The sequence below is a fragment of the Columba livia genome, chromosome 17, assembly GCF_036013475.1.
Source record: "Columba livia isolate bColLiv1 breed racing homer chromosome 17, bColLiv1.pat.W.v2, whole genome shotgun sequence".
Classification (NCBI taxonomy): Eukaryota; Metazoa; Chordata; class Aves; order Columbiformes; family Columbidae; genus Columba; species Columba livia.
In genome coordinates this window covers 8,186,187-8,202,872 of record NC_088618.1, presented here as the reverse complement: position 1 = coordinate 8,202,872, position 16,686 = coordinate 8,186,187, and the positions used below count along the sequence as shown (strand labels likewise).

Below are 16,686 nucleotides of genomic sequence, written 5' to 3'. Positions count from 1 at the left end.
GGGTTTGTTTTGATTTTTCTTTCACTGTTGACTCTAATATCTATAATTTTCTACTAATCTAACTGAAGGTGAATTTGTTTGTTTGTTTGTTTTCCCCAGACAGTGTGAGGTTGATATACACCCTGATCCTGGCTGCTTCCCAATCTTTTCTCATTGGGTTTGCATGGTACTGAGTAGCACTTGGAAAAGAAGTGCTGTAGACATTGGCAAAGATCAATGCACACTATGGGGTAAAAAGAGAGAAAAAGAGAGAGCTGAGCTCTGCCACAAAGGGCTTATGAAACTCCTCAACTGGGGCTTCCCTCTTCAGCACTTTCCTTGACAGAAACATTTCAGGGCATGTGGAAGAGTTGAAGGCTGCAGGAGAGGTTGGGAACTGCCCCGATGTGCTCCTGACGCTCCCAGGACAAATTCATTTGCATCGAAGGAGATGCTGTTAGTGGCAGGGACTGGTCACAGTGTTTCAAGCCTATGGAAACTAGAATCTGAATTGGGGACTGTGCACAGGTGTTCTGCTTTAAGTTACTTGAATGAAGTAGATACAATTTGCATGCATGGATTTTCTTAGAGAAATTTCATTGTATCTGTTTTGTGTGCACCTTTGGCAATAACCAAACCTAAAGCGAGAGGAGGTGTGGGCACAGCTGGCCTGATGTGGGGCAGTGAGCGCAAAACGTGTCCAGTGCTTCCAGCTGTGGAACTTTGTGCATGGGCTTTCGTCAGGGAGCTGTGCCGGTAGCTTTTGCTGATGTTCCTGTGTTCGGTGACGTATCTAATATAAATTCCTACCCTGAACTCCGGCTTTGTTAAAGCCCTTGGAATAAAACACGCGGGGACGCGCCCGCGCCTCCGCCTGCTCCCCGCCGTTCCTCCGCGCCGCCAGGGAGCGCTGCCGCAGGCGGCCGCCGGTTCAAGGTGGCGGTGCCGCCCGCCTCCTGCCCGCGGTTTCCGGCCGGGTGACCCGGCAGTGCGGCGGGGCCATGGCCGCCCGCTGAGGAGCGGAGCGGGGCCGGGCGGTGCTTCCCGCTCTCCCTCAGCGCACCGGGCGGCTCTCTCGCCCCTCAGGGAGCGCCGAGGCGGGGGCTCCGCTCGGCCTGTCTCTGCCGGCGGGCCCCGGCTGTTGTTTCCCCCTCCGGTCGCAGCGGTTCCCGGGCCGCCTCTCGGCCCCGCTGCGCTCCCGGGCGGCGGGAGCTGCGGAGTCGGTCGCCGCCCGTCTGGTTTTCGTAGTTACTGCTGCTGGACGCGGTTTTGCGGTAAAGCTGTTCTGTGCTCTCTCTCCAGCCTGCGGACCGGCTTCGGCTCAGCAGCTCAGCAGCTCCGCGCCGGGGCTCCCGCGAACCCGAACGGCACCGCTGTCCCTGTGCCCCGGGTCCCACCAGCTGAAGATGAAGACTGTTCTGATGGTGGCGGAGAAGCCTTCTCTGGCGCAGTCCATCGCCAAGATCCTGTCCAGGGGTAGGAAAAGAATTGTGTTGGTTTGGTGCTTGTGCTCGTTGTTGTGCCAGGGGCACATCTGCCCTGCTGAGACCACATCTGGAATATTGTGTCCAGTTCTGGGCCCCTCAGTTCCAGCAGGACAGGGAACTGCTGGAGAGAGTCCAGCGCAGGGCAACAAAGATGCTGAAGGGAGTGGAGCATCTCCCGTGTGAGGAAAGGCTGAGGGAGCTGGGGCTCTGGAGCTGGAGAAGAGGAGACTGAGGGGTGACCTTATTAATGTTTATAAATATGTAAAGGGTGAGTGTCAGGAGGATGGAGCCAGGCTCTTCTCGGTGACAATCAATGATAGGACAAGGGGTAATGGGTTCAAACTGGAACACAAAAAGTTTCACTTAAATTTGAGAAGAAGCTACTTCTCAGTGAGGGTGGCAGAGCCTGGCCCAGGCTGCCCAGGGGGGTTGTGGAGCCTCCTTCTGTGCAGACATTCCAACCCGCCTGGACACCTTCCTGTGTAACCTCATCTGGGTGTTCCTGCTCCATGGGGGGATTGCACTGGATGAGCTTTCCAGGGCCCTTCCAACCCCTGACACTCTGTGATTCTGTGAAGTGCTCTGGAGTGCACAGCCTGGCTGGGGAGACACTGTTGGTCACAGGGGCAGGTGTGGGATGTGGAGGTTGCCAGACTTTGCTGCGGGTGAAGTGAGGTTGAGAAACACCCTGGTCAGTTACTTGGTTGTCCTGGAGCAGCTGCCGCCTGGGAATGGTGTCTTAGTTTGTAAAATAACTGGATGGTGCTTTTTTTTGTTATTTTTAATGTGCTGATGCCTATTTAATTCAGGAATAAATGAATCTGGTTTTGATATTTTATGTAGCTGGAGTGCACGTGGTTTCTAGAAAGTACCAATCAGGTAGCAAGTTGTCATTTTGAAAATTTTTTGAAGTGATAGTGTATATTTCTTAAATCATGTGGAAAACAGAGTGAGTTAATTATAACTGTACTGGTCTAGAAAACTAGCTGTATTTTCATAAGGATTTCTTGGTGGGAGGGAAAGGGTGGAAGAGGTGATGGGTAGTTTTAATTGAAAATGAACTGTGCTTTAAGAAAGGTCTAAAGTGATAATTAGCTGAAGTAAAAACTTGGTCAGTAAGGAGAATTTTGTGATCAGGAAGCTCCTCTCTCTAAGTAGATGGCATGTCATTTCATACCAAATATCTTATTTCAATTCTTTTTTTTATCCTGTTGATATCTATGGTCTTATTTTCACAGGAAACATGTCCTCTCGCAAGGGACTGAATGGCGCCTGCTCTGTGCATGAGTACACGGGATCATTTATAGGTCAGAGTGCCCATTTCAAGATGACATCTGTGTGTGGTCACGTCATGACTTTGGATTTCATAGGTATTTGTTCACAAAATGTTTTAACTGATGCAGGTTGTAAAATTGTGAAGGACTTCCAATAGAAAAATACTCGTGGAAATAATTCAGGAAGGGTGTTAGAACTACGGAGGAAAGGAGGGTGAAAAGATCACTTGTGGTCAGCGGTTCTTGGTTTCTGTTGCTAGTTCTCTGGCTGAGCTCTTGCACAACTTTGGGCATATGCGATTTATGTTTTTTGTGCCTGAATTATGTCCCTGGAAAATGAGGGGAGAAGAGACTCAGTTTGCTCGCTTGTAAGAGTGTCTCGGTGCTTAGATTGGAGAGTGTTTAAGGAGCGCGCAGTCTGAAGGGATATTCTCTGAAGCACCGTAGCGTATTACTGCAAAACAGAGCCATGGTAAGGATCATGTGTAAGGAACCCTGCCGCTGACTGGCTTTGAAATGTGGAATTGGGTGTGTGACTGCTGTACTTCTAACAATAACAACCTCACAAGTTTTGTGAGGACTGAATTTTGAGTTATTTACACAGTGCTTTGAGGAGGAACATTTTTTTGTGTAATTGCTAAGCCATATTACTCACAGTTACTTCACAGAAATGGAAACGAACAAATACGTTGGCATGAGAAGGTGACAGAGGGTGCTCCATGGCATAACTGACTCTAAGTATGAACAGTAAAGCAGACTGCAATGTGCACATTACATGTGCACTGTGAAAACAAGGAAAAATAGCTCCCTTGCCTCCACCTGTTCAATCAATTGCACAAACAGAAGATGTTTTAATAGCTCATGTTAAAATTTTTGAAAGGCGTGTCGTATTTTTTTTTCCTTCATACATTTCGAAGTGTTACCATAATTCACGTAATGCTAAGGGGTCCCTTGGTATACAGGAAATAAGTTGTGTTGTGGTAGAAAGCTTTTCAAGGTGTATCTTAAAAGCCAAATGTTTTCCAGAGTAATATTGTTTTCTGTTGTTTGGGTGTTGTTGATGTTGTTTTTAATGTATATGTAGAGCTCTAGTTAATATACTTCTGTTTTTCAGGGAAATATAACAGCTGGGACAAAGTGGATCCAGCAGAACTTTTTAGCAAAGCTCCCACAGAGAAGAAAGAAGCTAATCCCAAACTAACCATGGTGAAGTTTTTACAGGTATTCTGTCTTCTGAAATTTCTTTGAGGCGTATATTTTCTTTTCTCATTGGCATTCTTTTTCTTTATTTCATCTGGAGCATATTCCGTCTTCACAGATTCATTGTTCCTATTCTTCCTCTGTTGGAGGAAGCAAGGAGACGTACTTTTATCCCATCAAGAAAAAGAAGCGAAATTATTCTGCTTCCTTCTCTTTTCAACCATTGTTTAAGTACCTGCAGCCATCCCATCACTTCTGCTGGACTCTTCCAATCCTTTTTGCCCCAAATAAATTATCTCTAGTACTTTAAGATAGAAACAAAAAGTATACAGTTAGTGAGGAGATAGGTGGGGGTTTTTTGAGTTGCTGAAGAACTGTGGTATTTTTTCTCACAGGTGGAAGGAAGAGGCTGCGATTGCATTGTCTTGTGGTTGGATTGTGATAAGGAAGGAGAAAACATCTGTTTTGAAGTAAGGTTTCCATTTTTAAGACTTATAATACCACAGTGTATTTGTGACATACAATACTGTCAACGTATTGTTTTGTGGATAAACAGTAGCATTCAAACTAAGTTGAATGAAGTTTTAAAGGCGTGGAGGGCCTTGGTGGAAAATCTTGTGCTTTTGAACTCCTAACAGGTCAGTTTGAGTATAAATCAGTTTTGCAGCTGTTGTTCATCCCAGATGAACAATAAGGTCTCTCAAATGTTCAGACATTCCAGTGCTTTGAGTTTTTCACAGCTGGAGCAATTATTTTGCTGTCCTTATCAAACCTGATCTCTATTATCTTTTGTATATTAAGCAATTAGACATTTTTTAGCATAGAGGCTGCTTTTAAGTGCAGATTTACTGCAGAAATTTGGACTCTGCACATAAAAGGTATAGAACTAAACATCTGGTGTGCAAAGATGTGATTTTTTTAACATCCTATTTCCAGAAGTCTACATAAAGAGTATTTTATTGTTTGTTTGTTTAAAGAAGCACTTTTGATCAAGTAATGGTTTTAAGTTCTTTAAAACTCCCCTGTAACATAACTGGGCCCCAGAAACTGATACATATTCACCAAAAGCTTCTGCAGCTGTGCTGGTGAATAGCACTTCACTTCCAGCATTTGCTGTTTAACAAATAAATCCTTCAGGTTTGCTAATTCTTAACATGCTTCTGAGTGGATAGACAAATACTGCTCTTGCTTATCAGGTAGTATATTGACATGACATCTTACTGAATTAAGGAAGTAGTAACCTATCAGCAAATATTTTGTGACGAGTAAGGTTATTTTCTTTAGAAACACTGACTTCAGCCCTTTCAAATACTCTTAAAATATGCTTCTCGTCTTCACCAGGTTCTTGATGCTGTTCTTCCTGTTATGAACAAACCTCGTAGCACCGAAAGGACGGTTTATAGAGCTAAATTCAGTTCTATTACTGACACAGACATCTGCAATGCCATGAATCACTTGGGAGAACCCAATCGCAATGAAGCTCTCTCAGTGGATGCCCGCCAGGAGCTGGATCTAAGAATTGGCTGTGCGTTTACAAGGTGACAGCATAGATTACAGGCCATTTTGTGAAAGGTGCAGGAATACTGCTGTGTCTGCAAAATATGCCTCGGAACTCTAGTGGCTAATTCTGCTCAGCACCAAACTGAACAATTTGATGCACAGACAAAGAATAAGAAATAAAAAATTGCGTTATGGCTTTGAGCTAGCCAAAGTACTATCAGCAACTATGGTATGATTTTATTTATGATGTTCTCCCACATTTCTTTGGGAATAAACAGCATTCAGTGAGGCGTAGTAACTGTGGCTTAATTAGCATTAAGAGAGACTTCTCAGAATGCTTTTTTTCCCTAATGCTTGAATGATTTAATAGATTACTCATATCTGTGTGTATAAGTTAATGAAAAACTTGCTTTTCATGGGAATGAGGATATTAATGTACTGTTCCTGTTTGGTTGGTTGGTTTTTCCCTCTCTAAGGTTTCAGACTAAATATTTCCAGGGGAAATACGGGAATTTAGACAGCTCCCTCATCTCCTTTGGGCCGTGTCAGACCCCAACACTTGGATTCTGTGTTGAAAGACATGACAAAATCCAGTCATTTAAGCCTGAGACTTACTGGGTGCTGCAAGCTAAAGTAAGTTTTACAATGCTTGTTTGTATATGAGGAACATATATTTTTACCAAAGAAATGCATTTACATTTTGTTCATTCATAAATTTGTAGCTGCTGACAAGAATCGACAATGGCTACAATTTACCCATGTGTTCCCATTCAGTTCCCATGGATGTCACTGCTCTCAAGAACAGATTCCAGGATGTCAGTTTTGTGTTAAAGTGGTTATTGTCTGCTGCTTAGGAGAATTCTTCAGTGCTAACCATCTAAGCTTAGACTCAGCCAAAAAGTCTACTTAACATGGTATTCTTTTGTTCCCTGGGGTTCTTGGACTGACTGTGTTGTTAATTTGAATCCAGGAATTAATTAGGCTGCCAACAAACATTGGCATTGCTGAGTATTGGAGTTCTAAAGCAAATAAAATGCTCATTGTGTTAATTGGCAGTTGAATCCTCTGAATCCTTTGGCGGCTTATGGCAGTTTTGCAGCTTTGCTGCTGTCCACGCTCTGAGAGGAAGCCAACGTGGTTTTACTGCTTGTGATCACAAGGAGTTTTTTAAACAAATATGGGATAGAGGGTAAAAAGTTGCCATTTTTAGATTCTAAAATAAGAAAAATATGAAATCTGGTGTCTACTGTCGTCTGTTTTCTGATGCATCTTCTGTGCCATACTAGGAAATAATTGGTGCCTGTTTTCAGAGTTTTGTGCTCTCTTGTATTGCTTGCTTCATATTTATTTTTGTACGTGGGTCTTAAAACACAACCTAATTACAGTTTAATACAAATTATTGATTTTGCTAAATCAAAATGCTAAACTTTGACGTTCTGCCCATTTCAGCCTTTGTTGTTCTCAGTACTAAAATAAGAAAAGTAGTTCAGTTAACTGCAGGAATAATTCCAGTCATTCCCCTGACCCCAGGACTCAAAGTACTCCATCTTTCTCAAAAGCCCCTGTGAAAAAGAGTAAAACTGCATGTTTGAGGCATCTGTGTCCTACTACAGGTGTTGTTAGGATCTGCTTGCTGGATTATGGTTGGAAATGTGCATTCTTGTGCTTCTATTAAGAGAGTTGGTGGGATTTATTTGTGTCCATTAGGTGAACCCTGAGAAGGAAAGTTCTCTCACTTTGGACTGGGACAGAGTGAGGGTGTTCGATCGTGAGATTGCTCAGATGTTCCTGAATATAACAAAGACGGCAAAAGAAGCAAAGGTAGGAATGTTCACCAAGTGTCAGTAGAGGCATATTTCATATAAAGGAAATACCATTTAATATTTCATTTGCTGCACTTTGTTTATTAAAGAAGGGTGTAGAATATCTATTTCTTGTTTTTTACCCCATTCGGCTTTGTGTAAATGAGAATAAAGGACAAGAGAATTTTTAATTGTAGTTCATGTTATTCCGGTGTGGTCATCTCAGCAGAAGCCACTTCTTAATGTTCACGTTGGAAATGATCATGACTTGTGATAGAAAGTCTTCATTACTAAGAAACACTGTTTAGATCTCTCCAAACAGACTTCTTATTTCCCATGAAACATTGCATAAATCAGAATTTAATTACTTATGTGGCAATATTGCTGTAGTTAAATTTTCAATCCTGTGTATGGTACAGTCTTTATAGCAAATTAACTTCTAATTCTGCTGTTTTCAATACTTGTTTGACAGTATGTTTGGGTTCAAGTGCTTATAGCCATCAAGATTCAAAGACTGCATGAAGCTTTTAAAAATCTGGGTCCTTATAGTTAAGACTTGGAATAAGCGCTAAATCCTTGTAGCACTGAAACTAATGGGAAGTGGATGGGAAGTGAAGGTTGCAGTAAGTTATCTTGCTGCGTTCCCAGCTGGGTATCTAGTTGTACAAGAAAGTGAGAAATACTTTCTTAAAGCCTTAGGTTGCTGTTCTAATGTATTGATCAGCATGTGTAATTTCTGTATTGGGTAGGCTCTGCAAGAATGCATTAGGATGTAAGGCCCAATCTGGTCCTTAGCACAAAGGGACCTTAGCACTGTAACTTTAGAATTTGGTAAAATTATCTCCAGTCACATTTCCTAAAGTAAAAATATAGTGGTGGTTACTGTTTTAAGAAAACAATACAGCCATGAGAAGAATGGATAATGTTAGGTATGTTACGTGTTCATAGGCATAACGGAAATTATGTGTTTGCCAGTTACCCAACTTCAAAACTTACTGGGAAAATGCTGTTTTTTAGGTAGAATCTGTGAGTAAAAAAGAGAAGGTGAAGCAGAGACCACTGGCTCTGAACACGGTAGAAATGCTACGAGTGGCCAGTGCTGCTTTAGGTATGTGTAAAAGTTCAGATTTTCACACTGTTTTAAAGCAAAGTATTTTGGCTTCTCAGGTGAAATAATCGAGGATGTGTCAAATATGGTTTGATACCTTCCTCTCCCCATAATACATCATTTGAGGGAAGGATCAAGTTTAGAAAGCTTGTAAAAAGTGACATGTTGGATAAGGTCAAGGTGGTGAAAGTCTTATGGAAGGGACAAGCTATGATTTATTTAAATGCTTTGATATGATATACTTTCAGATGCAGCAAACAAATCAGTCACAGTGATGTGTAGTTGATTTTTGTTTTCTCCTATCCCATCTTAGGAATGGGTCCACAACATGCCATGCAAATAGCAGAGCGTCTTTATACTCAAGGTTATATTAGCTACCCTCGAACAGAAACTACTCATTATCCAGAAAATTTTGACTTGAAAGGATGTTTGAGACAACAAGCCAATAATCCTTATTGGGCAGAAACTGTGAGTACACAAAGCAATACCTGTACTGCTTAACAGACCACCCTCTAGTTTGTGTTTTAGAACATATCTTACTTGGTATATTATGATCTATCGGTCTTTAGAAACAATAAATATATGCACTTTCTTTTATTTATGAATGTTTTATTGTTGTGGGTTTGATCTGAAAAGCTTCTTAACCTATGAAGAGAGACATGTTATCCACTTCAGCCAGCCTGTTTTCTCTCTCTTCCTTCATCCAGGTAAAAGCATTGCTATCAGAAGGCATTAATCGTCCGAGGAAAGGCCACGATGCAGGAGACCATCCTCCCATCACGCCAATGAGAGCTGCGACGGAAGCAGAACTAGGTAGAGGCAACTGTATCCCACCTTAAACTTCTGGTGACAGTGAAGTCCAGAGCTGGTCTGCTATTCCGTATTTGGTCCTAGGGACCATGGTACTCCTAAGAAAAAGGAATAGCCAACTTAACAAGTTAATGCCTGCTTTCTCTGGGAGAGATCTGCCCCAGAATAGGAGCTTCCAAGTATTGACATTTTACTATATTTCTGTACTTGAAAGTCGAGCTTCAGCTGTGTTTTAATTTAGTCTCTATGGTTTGTGTCCAGTTTGAGGGTTTAGATTAGAGTGTGGTCTCCAGCGACACTAAGCAGTGTAACATTTTATTTGTGTTCATCTGCCTTTTTTTTTTAAGGAAAAAAAAGAAAAGTGTTTTCTACTTTATTCTCTCATTCAAACACATTGCGAAACTGGGAGACAGGCTGGCTAAACTGACAGTCCTCCTCCAAAAGCATCTGCATGCAGTCCATGCCTATATGACATGGTGATTCTACAGACGGGAAATTTTAAAGGGGATGGACTTTCAAATGTTGCTTTCTTTTAGGTACCAGTTTTTCCTGTGATACCTGTGGAAACCTGGTGCCTTTTAGTGCAGATTTTACGTAGAGCTGCAGGACTTGAGTTTTGTGTGTAAGATGTTGGTTGTCCTCAGGTGGAGATGGATGGCGACTGTATGAGTATATAACCAGGCATTTCATTGCCACTGTCAGCGCTGACTGCAAGTACCTACAGACCACCATTGCGTTCAGTATTGGCCCTGAACGTTTCACTTGTGTTGGAAAAGTGGTAACTTCTCCAGGTAAGACTAACCAGGGGATAACTTGATACCTACAGATATTTTTTTCCCCATTAATACATTGAATGGTACAAAAGTGAATAATATCACTTGCTATTTGTATTTCTGTTTTAAGAACCTCTTCCTATCCATTCTGACACTGTGCTTTCATTCAAGGAGAGTATTTACTCTTTTTCATAGATGAGCCTGACTCAAGTTGCTCACAAAATAGATCTGATGCAGTGTAGTGGGAGATACCGTCTTGTGATACAAGATTGCCTCAGTACTCCTAGTCTCAGATATTTTCTGCATGGTATGGCAGACAGCTCCTTAACTTTGATCTGTATAATGCGGCCCGTGTTAAAATTAGAAAGGTAAACCATGGCCTGTTGAAAGCTGTGAAGATAAGGTCTCATTATTTTTGTTTGTTTGCTTCTTTACCTCCAGGATTCACAGAAATTATGCCCTGGCACAGCATCGCATTAGAAGAGAGCCTGCCTCACTGTGAGAAAGGAGATCTTTTTCCAATCAGTGAAATAAAACTGTTGGAAAAGCAAACCAGTCCTCCTGATTACCTGACAGAAGCAGAACTTATCACTCTGATGGAAAAACATGGCATTGGTAGGAACTTGCTTAATTTACATTATCCTCTAATACATCCAGCAAGAGTGCAAAGAGTCTGAATTGTTCTTCTGCACTATCTCTGGTAACAACCTTTCAGAATTCATTTGAACAGGTACAGTAACAATCTCTTTTTTTTCTGTTCAAACCACAGAGCCTGTAGCACCTCTTAGGTGGTGGATTGTTTCTTCCTTCACATTTATTTGCCTTTTTGAACCTTGTGCCTGGTTTCTGGCCAAAGCGGTATCCTTCCGTAACATATCCTCTGTCAGAAAGAGATGATGTGTGGAAGAATGTGCCTCCCCATTCTTAGGAATGATTTCCTTTGCAGCTTGCTTCAGCTTTGCTGCCTCCAGTAGTCCTTATGTATCTTATTATGGAATTTACCACAATGCAACTTTTCTTTTTTAATCTGACTTGTTTCCTTTGGTGCATTTTCATAAATTTGTCCAGTCAAAACAAACGTCTCTTGCACCACTGTGTCTCTCCAGAATAAGTGATTGTGAGAAGAATAGGTGTCTTCCCAATAGTAATTAATTGGAAGAATTGAAATAATTGTTAAATTAAATTGTTTCGGACTTTTCTCAGAACTGCAAAGGACACAAGAGTTACTAGAGAGATAAGTTATCTGCTGGAAGTTGGTTAACAGTAAAAAGGTATCTGAATTTTAAGCAGTCTCGGGAGCACTATAATCTGACATAAAACCAGAGAAGTCAGAAACGAGTAATTTGACGAAAACTTTTTGTTGAGGATGGATGTATTGTTTTCCTTTGTGTGGCAGGAACTGATGCAAGTATTCCAGTCCACATTAACAACATTTGCCAGCGAAACTATGTCACAGTGGAGAGTGGTCGGAGACTAAAGCCTACAAACCTTGGCATTGTTCTCGTTCATGGTTATTACAAAATAGGTCAGTTCAGTGTTCTTCCCTTTCCGTGCTCTTACCTTTACCCTTCAATATGTCAAGGGCTATTATCACTGCATAAGTAGCATTTCTGTCTGAAATAATGCATCTAGGAAAATATTCCAAATACTGTAATAATTAAATCTTGTTTGTTTATTTTGATGTCAGCTTGTGTATGGAGAGTTTCCTTCCCCCATTTTTTGACCTTTCATTGCTGCTTCTCTGTTGCTGTTGTCTCTGGTTAGATGCAGAATTGGTTCTTCCCACGATTCGCAGTGCTGTAGAGAAGCAACTCAACCTGATAGCTCTGGGTAAAGCAAATTACCATCAGGTCCTGGAGCACACCCTTGACATTTTCAAGAGGAAATTTCACTATTTTGTTGATTCTATTGCAGGTATTTTTTTATTTTATTTTATTTTTTTTTTTTTACACGTGGAGTTCCCTACAATTACTTAATTGTTGCAAAGATGTCAGTAGAAAATACTTGTATATTAGGTGCCTTTCAGAGGTTTAGGCTTGCTGAAAAGTTGTGTCAGGACTGGAAGTTTCCAGTCAAATTACATCGCTTTCTGAAAGGAGTCGGACTAATTCGTAGCTCCAAAACTCTACTTCAGGTTTACTGTGTGAACGTATAGTGATGAGTTCTCAAAAACTTCAGACTAGCTGAAGTACTTACCCTTGTGTGCTCGTGCACACATGCATGCTGACTGCAAAATGCTGTGTGTTTAAAAACTCTTTGTAAACAAGGAAGCATGTTGTGAATAAAACATTTTCATTCCCACTTCTTCACAGGTCCTGCGTATGAGTTTGTGGAAGGTTTCCCCTTAAGAAGTAGAATTCTAACATCAATGTGGTTGTCTCTTCTGCAGGTATGGATGAGCTGATGGAAGTGTCGTTTTCACCCTTAGCTGCCACAGGTAAACCTCTTTCCCGCTGTGGCAAATGCCATCGTTTCATGAAGTATATTCAGGTAAGTTCACCTAATGCTTATGATTGAAATTTCAATTTCTGGGGGGGCATTGAGTAGAAACCCCTTTTCTGTCATTGAATTTGGATATCATATGTGGTTGTCAAGAGTGCACTTCTAAAAAAAAAAGCCTGATGGAATTTTTCCATGGGGAACAAACCAGAGAGCAGTCATAGTTAGATTTCCTGCAGGTTTTGAACCCTGTTGACACTACATTTTTTTCTGGAGATTTGTATTCTATTTCTAGGCCAAACCAAGTCGTCTGCACTGCTCTCACTGTGATGACACCTACAGTCTCCCACAGAATGGTACCATTAAACTCTACAAAGAATTGCGTTGCCCCCTAGATGACTTTGAGCTGGTGCTGTGGTCATCTGGATCCAGAGGAAAGAGCTACCCGCTCTGCCCATACTGTTACAACCATCCTCCCTTCCGGGACATGAAAAAAGGTAGGAATTCTGTAAACATGCAGGGACCAGCCTCACTTGAAATAAATTAGGTGCAGTCTATACAGCCGTGTTTCTTAGTATACAGTGCTACTCAAATTAGATTACAGATACCTAAAATTAACATCAAACTCACCAACCAAGATTTATTAGTTACCTCATTTCTGAATACTTTTCTTTTTGTTTTATAAAATAAGTAAGAAATTGTTGTTATGTGCATGCAAGAAATGAATTATGTGCATGCACAGCAGGTGACCTTCCTAGCAGCGTGCAGTGAAAGACACTTGAGATTCTGACATGTTGCAAACTGGAGTGTACTTGGTATGGATAGGACTGTAGATTAAGACCAGGTCTTGGGAGTGTTTTGATGCTGAGATGGTGTGTCAAAAGCTGTTGAAGGATATAAGAAGGGGTAAAAGTTGCATTTAGTTTGTTAGCTGTGGGACCAAAACTTACTTAAAGTAGCGCTTTGAAGCTTTGAGTATCAGGAGCTTTTTGGCATATTTTTATTAGGATTTTTTTATTTAAAATGTTTTGTACTAACAGTGTATAGTGCAAGTATAGGATAGCAGTAAGTTAGGAGCCATACATTTAATTGAAAACATGACTGGATTTCATCACTAGTGTGTCCAAACTGCCTGTAATGTACAGTGACAGTATCTGGCAATTCTGAAAGCCATTACAGAAGTTTTGAGCAAGGGATTATTCTGAGTCTGTGAAAATGCAAGGTGCCGTTTGGAGAGTGGTTCCATTCTTTAGTGATTTAGAAAACCTGTAATATACTAAGCTGTCTTTGCGTTCTGTGTCTCACCTCCTCCAAACTGGGTCGTGCGGGTGGCAATCCAAAGGGTTCCTCGTGCTATGGTTTCAATTTTCCTCCACCAGGAATGGGCTGTAACGAGTGCACCCACCCCACGTGCCAGCATTCCCTGAGCATGCTTGGAATCGGGCAGTGCGTTGAGTGTGAGAACGGGGTGCTGGTGCTGGACTCCACGTCGGGTCCCAAGTGGAAGATGGCCTGCAACAAATGCAACGTGATCGTGCACTTCTTCGAGAACGCCCACAAAGTCCGCGTGTCACCTGAGACCTGCGACTTGTGTGACGCGGCCCTTGTGGACGTAGATTTTAACAAAGCCAAATCTCCTCTGCCTGGCGATGAGACCCAGCATTCAGGCTGCGTGTTCTGCGATCCTGTGTTTCAGGATCTGGTGGAGCTGAAACACGCAGCCATGAGGCACCCCATGCACCGCGGGGGACAAGGAAAAAGGCAAGGCCGAGGAAGAGGGAAAGGCCGGAGGCCTGGAGGAAGGCTCAATCCAAAGAAACCCAAGGACAAAATGGCAGCTCTGGCTGCTTACTTTGTATAACGGTCGTACAACGGAAAAATAAACTTCTTATAAAAAAATCATTTCCCTTCAAGTTCATTTTAAAGTATTTTTTGATCTTCATTGCTTTCCTATTAGAAAAGTTTAACACCCTAGATTGTTGTATGCCTTGATTTAATCACAAAACAGTTTCTTTTGGAAAAATAACTGAGCAAGCCTTTAAGCTTTGGATTGTAATTCATTGGTGCAAGAAGAGCTCACAAACAGTGGGGAGACTCAAGAAGTCTACCTAGGCTGTTACCTGTGGCTGATAGAAATGAAGTTTCCCTTTTCTGCCGTTTCTGGGGCCTTTGTTAGCAATACAAGTACCAGGAATATAAGAGCTGATTAAGATCACTGTTATGCTGCTGTAGTCTTTAGGTGTGGAATGGGACTTGTTTCATTTGACTTTGAATCTTCAAAAATAATAAATGATTAGTAGCTGTCAGATTTTTAAAATTACATCTGCAATAGCAAGAGCACTAACTCAAATCTGTCACTCTGCTGCGTAAGAGAATAATGCCTAGAGACATACAAAATGGAAATTACAAATGTGAAGGGGAATATCTGCCTTGAGCAGTGATTTCCAAATTATGGTCTGTGCAGCCAAGTTAGTGTCTTTTGGTCCATTGGCCCCGGTTACTTGTGACCTTCTGCAGTTGGAGGTCAGACAGAGTACCTGCGCTCTTCTTTTCCTCTGTAGTCACTTAGAGGATCATACCCGATCAAATATAGTTTGTGCTGTCTGTACCACAAATTGTCATTTCAGTGTTGCTAAGTTGTCAAAAGGAGGGTTTCCTCTTGTTTTTATATGGAGCTGTATCTAACCACTGGGTGCCACGTTACAAAATCTAGTTGTACAAATATATAATACTCTCTCCTTTCCTTCCATGTGCACATAGCTGGTCATGTCTGGCCATCTGATCCAGTACAGTTTGTGTCATCTAAACCCTCAGAACAGTTTCAGCACCCGCGGTTGGATGGGAAGGTGCCATTGCAGTTGTATGTGCTACCAAGGCTGCCACAGTGAACGGAATATACAGAGAGCAACTTGGCAACGTGAAGGAAAGACAAGTCCCTACAAAAGGTAACGTAGAGCTCTGCTGTTTTATTTGGCACAGTGTGTGCATTTACTGAACAAGAGAACACAGTCAAAACACCACAGCCCCAAGGCTGTTCCTCTGATCAAATGTTTATGCAGTTACAGCTCAAACATGAACTATGTTTTAATAGTGTTGCTTAAAAGACACAGCCATAGGTCGAAGTTTCTTTCTGTAATTCTTGTTTGGTTGTTTTCTTCTAAATATTAAATGTTTTTTTTCTGGTAAAAACAAACCATCTTTGCATTTCACATAGCCTGGAGTGAGTAGCTTTTCATGTTTTAAAGATGGTCTTGCTGCAGTGTCTCAGAGCCACAGATCTTAGCATCAACTGCTAAAAAGCATCAGCTTTTAGGGTGCTTGCATTGATTCAGTCTTTTTAATCCTCTCTTACCTTTGTAGCCTGCAGTGGTACACTAGGATGGATAATACTGAAGGCGTGATCTCACTCGTTCTCCTAAATCATTCAACTATTTTAAAACTTTTTATTACTGGAACTGCTGGTGGGGAGTGATCACAGCCGGGATGTTGCAGGATACAGGCTGCTGTAGTTGAGCATGGGGATGTAAAGGGCAGAGCTGGGATAAGAATCTCCTTAACTTCAATGCATTAGAAATCTCTAGAAACCTCAGCAGTGTCTGTTGCTGAACACAGTTAATTTTGTGCTTGATGTGTCAATCTGTCATGAATCCTAAACCTGTACGGGGTTCAGCAGGAGTTGGGAACACTCAGATTCTTCAGGTAACTGAGCATCCAACCACTGAATTAACAGCCTGCTTAAAACAGTGTAATAGTGGCCCTCTCTTTGTCATAGATACCTCACAGAAGACCCCATAAAATAAGTTATCTCAGTATAAAAAATAAGCAAGTTTAGAAAGCTTTCACCATGTTTCCCCTTTCTTTTGAGAGATGTCTTGTAATATTAAAAAAGTGGGAAGTATATCGTGTTTGCTAGTATTTCAGTAGAGTAGGGATGGAACATGAGCCAACAGCCTCTTGAAGTGAGATTATCTTGGTTTTTTGTCTGTGATAAGGTTTTGTAAGATAGCACAGGTGTTTTGCAGTAAATTATGCATAGTAAAAAAACAAAACAAAACCACCAAACTAGCATGGCTAGAGAATGGGGACTTGTGAGGCTTTTTCTATAATGGGCATTTCAGAGGGAATGAAAATGTAAAGGCATTATGAGTAACGAAGGGGGGGATTGTCTCAGAGAATAAGTTTGGGTGCCTGTGCACCTGCCAGCTGCAAGTACCCCCGTGTGTGACCGGTCAGGGCGTGTAGTTCTTCATAACGTGGAGTAGAACGGGTCAGTGTTTATTTTAGGATGCAAAGGTTGTGCTGGGGGAGCGTTGA

At 41.7% G+C, this 16,686-nt stretch overlaps 2 protein-coding genes across 2 annotated transcripts in view; both read left to right on the top strand.

Annotated features, from left to right (window-relative positions):
• The first annotated feature begins 960 nt into the window (after positions 1-960).
• On the top strand, positions 961-14,274 carry TOP3B (DNA topoisomerase III beta). The gene is made up of 17 exons (XM_005515173.3): positions 961-1,455; positions 2,705-2,836; positions 3,855-3,961; positions 4,336-4,410; positions 5,282-5,478; positions 5,917-6,073; positions 7,148-7,261; positions 8,260-8,350; positions 8,664-8,818; positions 9,058-9,163; positions 9,805-9,951; positions 10,375-10,548; positions 11,330-11,458; positions 11,698-11,847; positions 12,323-12,423; positions 12,668-12,869; positions 13,752-14,274. Exons 1-17 carry the CDS (start codon positions 1,386-1,388, stop codon positions 14,231-14,233), a joined length of 2,589 nt encoding a protein of 862 aa, XP_005515230.1. The 5' UTR covers positions 961-1,385; the 3' UTR covers positions 14,234-14,274.
• A 681-nt stretch (positions 14,275-14,955) lies between these two features.
• Positions 14,956-16,686, top strand: part of PPM1F (protein phosphatase, Mg2+/Mn2+ dependent 1F) — a 28,156-nt gene continuing 26,425 nt past the window's right edge. The window contains exon 1 of the mRNA XM_021282917.2: positions 14,956-15,317. Within this exon, the coding sequence (XP_021138592.2) occupies positions 15,139-15,317 (179 nt within the window). The 5' untranslated portion in view covers positions 14,956-15,138. The remainder of the gene's footprint in view (positions 15,318-16,686) is intronic.